Source organism: Corvus hawaiiensis, chromosome 5 (genome assembly GCF_020740725.1).
Source record: "Corvus hawaiiensis isolate bCorHaw1 chromosome 5, bCorHaw1.pri.cur, whole genome shotgun sequence".
Classification (NCBI taxonomy): domain Eukaryota; kingdom Metazoa; phylum Chordata; class Aves; order Passeriformes; family Corvidae; genus Corvus; species Corvus hawaiiensis.
The window spans coordinates 42254327-42266407 of NC_063217.1; the positions used below are offsets into that span (position 1 = coordinate 42254327).

The 12081-nt window shown below is 40.8% G+C and overlaps 1 protein-coding gene across 8 annotated transcripts in view; it reads right to left on the reverse strand.

Moving 5' to 3' along the window:
* Positions 1–1566: 1566 nt before the first annotated feature.
* EMCN (endomucin) overlaps positions 1567–12081 on the reverse strand; it is a 55257-nt gene continuing 44742 nt past the window's right edge. For 4 of the 8 annotated variants that reach the window (XR_007203774.1, XR_007203772.1, XR_007203770.1 and 1 more), the window contains 3 exons: positions 10701–10997; positions 10413–10562; positions 10119–10311 (listed from right to left, as the gene is read on the reverse strand). Coding sequence is in view for 2 of the 8 variants with exons in the window: in XM_048304513.1 (XP_048160470.1) it covers positions 4548–4606 (59 nt within the window). In the remaining 6 variants the exon portion in view is untranslated. Of the gene's footprint in view, positions 3315–4543; positions 4607–10118; positions 10312–10412; positions 10563–10700; positions 11015–12081 lie in introns of those variants that run through there. The other 4 variants (XR_007203776.1, XR_007203771.1, XM_048304513.1 and 1 more) reach the window with 4 other exon arrangements.

Consider the following 12081-nt stretch of genomic DNA (forward strand, 5'->3'; position numbering starts at 1 on the left):
ATAATGATGAAAGCATTTTTCTGTCTGTGAGTCAGATAAGTTACTTGATACAGTATCTTAGAGTAGAAAGCCAATAGTCAATAGACTGTGCCACATGGGGTTTTTTGTGTTTGGTTGGTTCTTTTTCTTCAGTGCTCACTTGTCTTGTTTAGAGCTGGGTCCGAAATCCCAGCATTCTGCAACTGGTCACTCCCAAAATATTGCAAAGCTTTTTACTGAGCAGGGTTAGACTCTGGGAAGAGCTCAGGGAAACTTTTCTGTGCTTGAAGATAGTGACTCGCTTTTCCAAGTTGAGCCTGAGATGAGCAGTGCTGAAAACACTTTCTCCTGGCAAAACTGAGCCCTGCACACTTTGCTGGCAGTGATTAATGATACCCCAAAGTCTTTGCCAGCCCAATACGTTCTTTAGTCTTGGATTGTAACATGTAGATCAGAATCAAATACTTGACCTACAAACTTGTTCAACTAGTATCTCACGAGCTGAACTAATTTGTAAGCAGATCCAGTTCAATTACATTTCTGTGGGCACGTTCATTCCACAGTGAAGTGGATGTCATTCACTGCTTTAGCAAATTAGGACACAGAAGCTGAAGAACACAAAATTTAAATAGGACTGTCCACAGAAGATTTAGCCAAACTTTAGTGAAAAGACTTTTACAAATGTAGATCCATTTTCCTGGTATTCTCATACAGACAAAACTCACAGTGGAGGACCAGCTTTAACTTTTGGGGGCTTTTTTTGCCATACTAGTGGCTAGAAAAACTGTAGTGGCTCTTTTAGACATGTATTACAGTGGAGCTGTTGAGCCAGACAACCTGAATTGATTTTTCATTTCTTTTTCATCTACCTGAGCCATTGCATGTAACTTCTTTAAATACTGCGTTCTCTCTGCAGACAGTTCATCACCTCCTGTTAAAGCCAATTCCAGCACCTCCAGCCCTGTAGAAGAAAAGTGCCCCAAATATTCTTTCAAATCCTTTCTGTGCTTTACAGATATCCTTCAAGCAAATCTGTCTTCTCTCCTTCACGCCAACATTAATTCCCTTGTGATTTTTAACAAGCATGGAAGTTCATATGTCTCCCTTTACCACAAGTTTTGTCATTTCAGGGGTTAAGAGGATCTCAGGCTCTTATTTCCGCTCTCCACTAAACTCACCTCTTTTACTTCATACACACTCAGCACAAGTCAGTCCCTTTGAGAGATGTTTCCCAGCCTTCTGATGAGTTGGTTATCTGCCGTGCCCCTTATCATGAAGAGCCCAAACACCTTCCCTGTTTTGGTGTTTTTCACTTTTCCAGTATCAGGATTTGCAGAGGCCTGCTCTCTCCCTATCGCTGATTGTAATGAGGAGGAGTTTCCACTTGCCACCTCCAGCATGCCTTCTGCAAGGTTTCATGGAGCTCCTGCCACCACCATGCCCAGAATATATAATGTCTGCTCTCCAGGCTTGTCATAAAGGGTCCAGCTCATTCTGTGATACAGGAACACAGAGTAATGGAGAACAGTTGTGCTAGACATGGGTAATGGATTGCATTTCTGCAAACAGAAAAGGATAGCTACTTAGTAAAGATAATAAATTTTAATAGGCAGTACATTTTTTTTCTTGACACAACATGGTATTTTCTGAATGTATTTTGCACAAAAACACAAACAGGTATTTCACAATCTTTCTCTGCTTTTTTCTACTGTCCTTTCACTGTGATACAATATACCACAAAATATCTTGGGTTTTTAATCAACATGAAAATCCACAGTGACTGCTTTTTTTTTTTTGAAGGAAACTTCATCAATCAGGAACCAGAATAGTTGTAGATGCCAACTAGCATATTTCAGATGGCCTGACCTTTCCAAAGTAGGCATCCAAGACTCCTCTGCTCCTGAAGAACACAAGTGATCCAGGAATACCTGAATGAACCACGTAAGTTCAGCTGCAGCATGGACACTTGTTTGTTCCCCATCTTTTATCAAGCTTCATCAAAAGTCTTCCATGGTGCCACTAAGACAGAAGATTATCAGACCCACCAAAGTGGAAGTAAGAGCAATGGCCAAGCACAGGGAAATAAACACTTTTCAGATTTGTCTATAGACATGAACTAATAAATCTGCTCAGTCTCTTACCATAATGCTAGGCAAGTTTTAATATTTCAGAGAAGGAAATTGGAGAGAGAAGTTCCTCAAAAGTATTGTATCAATAGGTAACAAAACTTACATGATCATCCTGGATCTTGGTCCTACACTTAGACCAACAGTTGTCTTCTTTCAATTTTCAATTAAAAAAAAAGTAATTCCTGGAATGCTACAAGTCAGTGGATTGAGACTGAGCAGATGCTCACAGTAATATAACTTTCAAACATTTATAGTTCTAGAAAGGTAGGGTACATGCAGATAGAAGCACTACTTGATATTTTGGAACTGCCAGCTCTGTACAAATTAAGAGCTACTGTAATTAGCACTTGAAACACTCTCTAAACTTCCAGAGTTATTCAATAACCCACAGGAATCCAATGCATTACTCAGAACACAGGGACGAAGGTTCATCTGTGAAATTGCTTCCCTTGCTGATTCCCACTGTGTGCCCCAGGCTATATGGGAGTCATATTTGTAGCAAACATAATGCAATTAGCCAAGGAACAGGTGAAAACCAACTATTGCCTGCTACATTACAAGGATTATATTCAGTAATTTACAGAATTTAAAAATTTAAAAGAGCCTCAGTGCAAGGTATATTCCTCCCTTCACAGAAAACAAGCACACACTTCAGCATCTCAGCCGGGCATCCCACCCTGTAAACATTTGTGACAAGCAAAGCATGTGCTACAGTGAGGAGTCTCATGGAAAACACTGAATTAATTTTCATAGTGGCTGTTTGCCCAGTCCTGTTTCAAGGGTCAGGCCCTGTTTGTATTCTGCTACATACAATTAAAAGATCCCTAGCTACCATAAGTTCAACAAAGTATACTGACATATTCCTTCCTCTGTGTGCAGAAAACATTTTTAGTAGCTACTATGCAAACATCACCTAATTTTTACATTATCTTCACCCTTCTTCTTTTTACATTCTCTTCAACCTGTTTCCCTGCTTTTACTATATGTGAAAATAATAAATATATATGATATACCAGTAATTAAGCCATCAAAAAATTACATGTCTTTCCAGAAGTGAAAGGAGATGCTTGAGATTTAGAAGTCAAAACCTGGTCATTGACACAAGTGCCCCGATGGTAAAAAGCTTCAGCTGCTCCACATTTCCCATTGAAATGCAACTTTGGTGGGATGTTCCTGGATATCGTGATAAAACAGGCTGCTTCACATCTGAAATGACAAGTGTATCTCAGGATTATTGTTCCAGGTAGGGTTGTTCAGGAACATAGGAGCAAGCTAAAATGGAAGACACAGAATAAATCCAATATGGGTTAGACAATAAGGATTAACTTCATTGTCCAGGCCATTGTCTTGCATCCACACAAACTGAACCACCTCTGGGTTTTCAATAATGTAGGCAAAACTGCATTCTGCTGCTCTAATTCAAGGAACAAAGGAGGTAATTTTGTCCTTTTTATTGGCATCAGGAAAGCTCGATCTCTGCATGCTAGAGGAAATGAGAATAGGCCAAAACCATCAAAGATGTTCCTCACATCTCTGGTCAGCCAGGTATTTCTCAGTGGAGGGTGATGGGACCCATTCTAGAGGGGCTTCATCCTACAGTGCTGGTGGGAGGCTGGGCTTTGCCAGAGCCTCTGTCGGGTCCATCCCACACATGCTGGGACACCCAGCTCCTCAGGCCATCCTTCTCCCCTACCTCCTGCTCTACCCTGGTCACTTAGGACCCTTCCCACAGCTGCTTCCTTCTCCCTCAGCAAAGGACCACAGCTCTCCACAAATAAGAGAAGCAGCTCCATGGGAAGTGGATACTGTGGTGCCTGAGAAAGCTTCATAAATGAAGGACAATGCAGTGCCCACATAAAAAACTGGGTTTCAGAGGCACTCTGATGGTCTCTGCCACCTCACACATAAAAATAGCATCCAGCACTTGCTGTGTATGTTAACCACCAAGGATTTCAAGCGGTAATAAACCACCTCAATCAAAGTGCTGGCTTTTTTCATGAAGTGAAAAAGATTCAGATTTTTCATGGAAAAAAAGGAGCAAAAAATTTCTGGGTACCAAATCTTTTTTTTTTAATAGGTATCTGTCTTTAAAAATCTATTCTTTCTCACACAAACAGAAAGAAAATTTACTCAGGGATTTACATCCAGGAAATGCTGAACAGTTAAAGTCACATGCTCTTGCCTATATAGGTCTGTCTCTGGAGCTGGCAGCTTCTTCAGTTTGCCTGTGAATCTGGTCACAGTGGTGTGCTCAAGCTGAGCTTTCTTTAAGACATTTTTCCTTGAGGCTGCTGCCAACTTAAGTCATTGTTCTTTTTGGTTTGCATTTTTAACCCTTTTTTTTAGTTATGTGGCACAATACCGAGACTAAAAAGTATTAAAGGGACTGACAAACACTAATGTTACAGGATGGAAAACAAAGGCTAGAAACTTACATATTTATTGCTGAGATGTGAAGAGTTGCCGAGTTTTATTCTTCCCATGAGATGAGTGCTCTCCTAAGACACAGAAAATATATTTGCATCAGATAAACATGGAAAGACAAAAGGAACAATGAGTCTAGCAGGAACACATCACTGACCACTGTACAAACCAGCCAGTCTCCTTGTCAGATTTACTTAATGCCAAAAACTGTCCACACGATAGATTTTTAGCACTCTTCCTAGTTTATTGATTATCTCCCCTGCGATTTGCTCAAAAATGGTGGGTTACTACCACAACATATTTTCCAAGGCAGTTCTCAAGGGGGTTGAAGAGGAATAAGACTTTAATTAATTTATAGCTATGATTAGAACATTGAATTATAAAAATAAGAAGATAGAACTATAGAATTAATTTTTGCCAGTAACACTGGCATCAGCTCAGTTCCTCCAAAGCAGAAGAATAAATATTTAAGAACTTCACACAGTTCTCAATCCTCCTTCCCTGGAGAAGCAGAGGCACTACCAGCAGTTACAGGCAGGCAAATAAGAATCCAGATGAGGACGTGTTTACAGATGTCCTATTTCCAAGGGCATGTCCCAGGAATGGCAGTGGAATTACTTTATGTCAGAGATTTGCACAGGGAGATGAACAGGGAGTGGCATTCACAGACTGTCCAGAACCACATGGAGATAAGCATGAGGGTGAGAAACCCCAAATGCCTCCAGGAAACTGCCTTCTGCCTCCCTACTCACCTGCAGGAGACAATTTAATTCCTCATGCACACACGAGAGGCAAGGAAGTGATGTATTACATTCCAGAAGAAGTGAATATGTGTTAAAAAGCTACAAATGATCAATGGCCTGGGGTTGCAAATGGTAATACAAGTTAGGATTATAGAAAAATTCACTGATTAGGTATTTAAATGATTAGCAGCCAAATTAAATAGTTGCACTCCTGAAGAGAATGGAAAAGACTTATCAATAGTTTTACAACAGCTTTTCCTCACAGCAAAAAAAGGCTCTTTAATTTAGTCCAGCTTTTTGGAGATGAGTATAAGACTTGGTATCTGCTAAAAACTGTTCAACAATAATGTGCTGGAATGGTGTTCACTTCCCAAGGGTTCAATTTTGGAAAAAAAATATTTTAAAGTAATTTTGAAGTGCTGCTAAGATAGAGCTTCAGAAGTTCTGATCATGTCACATTTCAGGTAGAGAAAAGAGAATCACAGGCTTCTTCTAGGAAAAAACTGAAACATCTTAACAAGGCATGTTTTTTGTTAGATAAAAATCTTGTTTTGAAAAGCTAAAATGAAGTGAACCAGTTCAAATATTGCACAGTTTTATACTAACAAAGGAATGAGATTTTCAAGAAAGCTCATTTCTTTTTTAGTTTTTTTCCCCTTCTGCATGTCTCTACTTTCCTTGTTTAATATATAGAAATAGAAGATTAAATAGAGGATGAAAGAGAGAAGTTGGCAAAACTGTTTAAAAAAGAAGGTGATGGAGAAATTGTGAAATATATTACCATGCAGAAGAAAATATTCAATAGTGGTAATAAATATCAGTACTTTTCTATCAATTCCACTCTCAGCTGTTTTTTCTGCAGACAGATTCACATGGAAGCACCCCAGGAAAATAACATGTCTAAGGGCAGGCTCCAGAGTCAATGTAGCTCCCTGAGAACATCCCATTTATGCCACTAGACCTCGGATCAGTGTATGAAATGGGCGAGCAGCATTGGCTGCAGAAGGCAGAGTGTTTGAGTGGTACCTGCCCGCAGCAGTAGCCAGGCCAGGGGGGGTGACTCTGCCTTTCTGCACACCCTGAGACTGCAGCACACAGACACTCACGCCCTATCCAGATTTCCTGCTGCTACACCTTTTATCCCTGGAACAGTGAACAGTGTAATATCAATGTCTGGTGAGAAATGGATGCAGGCAGGGATGCTCTATGTTGCTTTGCACTTCCAAGAGGGCAGGAGCCTGCAAGACTTGTGAAACGAAACCAAGTTATGGCTGCTCCATGGTTGCAAATATGCCTGAAGATATTTGTGTCATAAGGTCTGCGATCATTAGTGCCAGCCAACAATTCAGTGATGATGAGACAATGATTATACACTGGAGAAGAAGTGGTCACAGATGCTCTCTGTTCAAGAGATAAAAGGGTAATGGATGGGTTTAGATACAGGGCTGCAGTATGCCTGGAGATTGCACAGAGACGTGTCCAGATCAATTTGGAGTTCAATGGTTCAGCAGTTTGATGTTCTGCTAAATATCCAGATGCAACTCAAAGGGCAAACCAAGAACATTCAGATTAGGTGCAAGTAAGAAGACATTTATAATGATTTCAAAACAGCGTTAACTGACACAAACAGGTTCCAAGACTGAAAAAAACCCAAACTTGCCCCCAAACCATCACCCACCAAAACAAATGGTTTGAACCTTGCTTCCCATAAGGGAAATGAAAACTAAATACTTGTGTTCGGTAGCTTGTTAGAACAGATGGCATTTTAATAGATTGAAGAAATTATTTCACACTGAAGTTTTTGGTGACTGAGAAAATAGAGTGTGCACTGGAGGTGCTCAACCAGTCCAGATAGATTACCTGGATCCTTTAAAGGCTGTCACAGAATCATAGAATTGTTAAGTTTGGAAAAGACCTTTAAGATCAAGTCCAACCATCAACCCAGCAACATCACCATGTTCACCACTAAACCATGTCCTCAAGTGCCACATCTACACATTTTTGAACACTTCCAGGAATGATGACTCTGTCACTGCCCTAGACAGCCTGTTCCAACAGCAACCCTTTTTGTGAAGAATTTTTCCCTAATATCTAATCTAAACAACCTTGGTGCAACTTGAGGCCATCATTGAAAGAGAAAGGGCGTAGTTCCACAAAATATACCAACAAGAGCAAAATTGCTGCACAACATTGTCAGTGAAAAACTGGGATTTTATTTATTCTGGATTATGCATTTAGAGAAAGATGACACACAAACTCTGGTGTTGTGCAGCAGGAGATGGAAGGTATCAGGAGAAACTTGAACTGTCATCTGCTCACTATTTAGGTATTCAGCATCTTGAATAAAGGTATTGGTTGGTGTTCTGATACTCTGATCCAATTTGATGGGTACTATGGCAATAACTTTCTGATAATGGGTTGAAAATTCACTGTATATTTGTCCGCCTTGAAAAGTAAGTGCGCAGCCTCAAAAAAATGGGAGATGAAGGAAACTGGAAGAAAGTATTTGGTGCATTTAAAGTGCTACCAACTGCACAGCTGCAAGTGCTACGTGACTCCCTTTACCTGTGGTCCTGCCTTGTGACACCTCTCCTGATGGAGGAGGAGTTGTGGGCTCAGATAGATTGGCAGAGGGCAGTGAGAAGCCAACCTCATATATATCACGCACTTCTACAAAAACTGAAAGAAATGATGCACAGTTTGAGAAAGAGGCCTTAGGCAGAATATTTGGAAAATGAAATCAGATACTGATGTGGAAGTTTTAGCTGACAGGCAAAGCCTGCCATTACACCTTTTATTCTCCCTCTCATCCTCCAGTGTTGCATCTGTTTGTTGATTTTTGTCTAAAATTGGATTGCAAAAACAAAGACATAGGCATCATGAGGTCTCTAACTATTACTGTCATATAACAGACAGATCTCTAGTCAAACTATCAGGTTCATTGCTGCAGGAGGCTGCAGATATCACAGCAAACAAGACAAATTTGTGGAATTAATAGCCACTGAAATCTGTGAAACACCAAGGATACAAAGTCTGATTCAGGATGTCTCCAAGCCACAGGCTGCTGGAAGACTATGGTGGAGGACAGGTTATTGGAGTCCTTTCCTGTTTGTCACGCTTCCTTTCACACCTCATGTGATCCACCCTCAGTGACAGGATTTGAGGCTACATAGATCCAAGGTCCGAGCAGGTACAGCTGGCTCAGATGATGGTTTCTTAGCCTCAGTACTAAAGGAGTTGGTGCTGTAGCAACCACCACAATACAGCACTGGTCTTTCACATACACAGCCTCCACGTGGCTACCCTTTGTACACTTCTGCTAGAGCCTTGGTCACCGATCCACCCAAAGAAATTGGCAGCGTAAGCACTGGGCCTGATCCGATACACCCTGCACACATCCTCCTCTAAAACATGGCCATGGTTCAAAAGGATAAAGATAAGGAAGACGTACAAGGAAAAAACCCAACTTTTGTACTCATAAATCCTCATCCTTCAGTGTACTTGTTTTGAGTTCATAGAAGGTAGACTGAGTACACAGATACTGAGGGCTGTTCCAAGCTGAAAGATAGCCAGGAAAGAAATAGTGCTGCAGTGAAAATGCAGGGTTTTCTTCCTAATTAAAATTTCACTTGTACAGTATTTGTTTTGATTTTTCACTCATAAATACATCCATTTCTAACTATTAATGTTGCATCCTGATGCCAATGTATGTGAATAAGTAATGGGTACAATCAACTGAAATTACAGATTACAATAAGGTCAGTTTTGAAGCTCTGAAACAAACACTTCTTTGTCTCACCATTGTGGAAGGATATTGGATTAATCTCACTACAATTGGCCCTCTTCCCCTGCCCCTCCACATTTGATTCAGAATCTGAATATAGTATTCAGAATACACACACACTGCAGAACATCATGACATAAAAGAGAGTACAGACTGAGTACTATGAGTACAGAAAGCCTTTGACCTGGGTAAAGCCCTCTGACATTATTGGGAAAGCTGGAAGTAAAAGGATGTAAAAACAGTCTTTCACATAAAAAATAGGTTGTACCGCATCTCAGATTATATTGTCTGTAAGAAAGAAATTAATTGTGCTGTTATTTCACTGTAATATCTGCTGCTGAGAAATTGCTGGTAAGTGGCACTCAGGTTTGGAGCAAAGAATTAAAGCAAGCTTTCCATAAAATCTGATTGCAGAAGCCTATCTTTTATAAAAGTATAAAACTACCTCTGCAGACACAGGAAACAAAATATCTATTTTTACCATACTGAGATAAAAGAAAGAGGGGTGTATTACAGATGCTGGAGAACAGCATTAACTGGCAACCAGTGGCTGGGTTTGATGTGGGCCAGTGGGTCCAGCACCTGCAATGTACTGCAGCTCCCCTGCCACACACTTCACCATTTCCCTGCAAACTGCTCCTCGCTATGGCTAGCACGACAGAAGGATCTGAACAATTCACCATGGCAGAGAGAGGGTGTGTGGAAAAGTTCAGGCAAAGGACAGGAAGGCAATTGCTGCCGAATGGGCAGCAAAGGGTGGGAGGTGGCTCCCTCATGAGGAGCATCTCAGAAAACTGCAGGCTGTAAAGTCAGCAAATGCTTCACAGGGGAAAACATCACCTGACCCTCAGCAGTCTGAATGTAAGAGACTGCTTTAAAAACCCTTGAAAATATGCACAGCTCACAAGTCAAATTAGAAATACAGAAGGAAGCATATGCTGTTTTGACGACGGTTTGACTATGTTTTTGACTACAGTTTTGTCCAAAAGTTTCAGCTGGAAGTGTGTGCAGTCAGAACTTGGTGGTGAGAGTAAACACAAACAGAGTCCAACCACAAGCTGTAAGGAGCTAAGAAAGTTTATTCCACAGTTTCTGTGAAGAAAGAAACACAACTTCAGGCTATTATACAATACAAGGTTAAAAAAATAGAGTATCAGAAAATGAGAAAGAGAAGGAAAGGGAGGGAGGTACTTGACATCTTTTTCTGTTGCAAGGCGAACCTTTCCTACAAAGTGGCATCTAGGTGTTCTACCTGCAGGGGAAAAAACGTAAGACCCTGAAACTACATCTCAGAATAGGAAACAGAAAAAAATCAGTATCATATCCTACATTAGCAGGAACATCCACTCTTACCGTTCCTAAGCATGCAGCATGCCAGCAGACTGCTCTTCACTGACCTACACTGCTTATCTTGCAAGTAATTGGAAGACGGAAGGGAATTTCCATTGACAGAGTGTCTCATCTAGGGGGTCAGATTCTTTTGCTCCTAAAGACATCTGGATCCTACATATAAAGAAAAAGAGGTCAAAGTCCCAATGCATGTTGAGAAACCTCATGGCCCACTATGGAACCATGCCCCCTCACAGGGGTAAATTTCCCTTGGTTGGGTCTGTAATGAGGTAAACCCCAAAGATTTCTTACCTTCTTAAATGTCACGGTCTGTGCTTAGATGTACTCAACATAACAGGAAACGAGGTCTGCATCAGCTCCTGATTTGTCCCATTGTACCAAAACCACATCTGTGGTTTGATGAGTGAGGCAGAACAATTAGTCTCAGCATTTGGAGGGTCGTGGAAAGCAGTGACGAAGACAACGTCATCCGACCACACTGTTTCAGAACATCACAGGATTTTCCATGTCCAAGCCCTAGCACCACTGTGGGTTGTCTTGAGGTACATTCAGTTGAAGCAGCAGATAACAGGTCTAAGGCCATTATTCCTGTTGAACAGCAGCAGCTTTTGGAAGAGATGTGGAGCATATGGAGAATGCAAGTTTTTCTGCTTCCTCGGTTCATGCTATCGCGCACTGCACTGCCATCTCAGAGCACCTCTAGGTATTAACGATCTCTTTCTCCAGCATGATTGCAATAGGTTAAAGGGGTTTCAAATGGACCAGGTTAAGTGTCTCCCAAATATCCATCTTTGCCTGGTACATTTTCTCATCTCTGTTTAGTAGCAACACTTGAATTTTCATTTTTGTCCACAATGGGTATCTTTGGAAGCCCTAATGCAGACAAGTACCACAGACCCTTCTCCAGCCTCAGGTGCCTTTCAGCAAACTCAGTGCAGAACAGGCAATACGCCTACAAGCCAAGTAAGTCATATCCTACCCTTTCACGTCAAAACAGCTCAGTCTGGTCATAAATCATGCTTTATTGGATCAGCTTATGCTTAGGTGCCAGGATTATACCCATGCCGGAAATATTATGTCACCTGCACATCCCTACGAGACTTTACATTGAATATTGAACTGGTGTGCTTCTATTAAAAGGCCTTTCATACATTTTACATGCTCTAGAATAGTTATTCCAGGCAAGGGCCATAAAAGAAAATTGTCAAGTCATTACTCAGGTATCAATACTTCTATCACGCATCATACACCTGTATGGAGTAGCCTTACCCAATTTTCTATTTACTAACCTTTCTGTAACGGAACAATTTTCATTCCTCGACATTTTTCATCAGTCCTTAAAAGGTGATCAATAGCCTTGCTGTTTCTCAGTGTAATACACAAGAACCCTTACAGAAAAAGTTAGGTCTGTTTTCAAGACAGGCAATACTTTAACCTCATAGCTGATGGTATTGATCTCTTAGTCATCAATTAAAACCCTTCATCTTATATTCTCAGGAAATATAATTGTCACTGACAAGCTAAATGTGCAGTTCTGTGGGCTATGTTGAATCTCAAATAAATATTTTTGCAGGTAGGTTTTCTAGAATGCTGTATTGTAGAAGACCATTTATTCTCCGTAGGGAGAGTCACCCTAAATTTGCCTGTACAGCCAACATGAAATGGCTGCCGT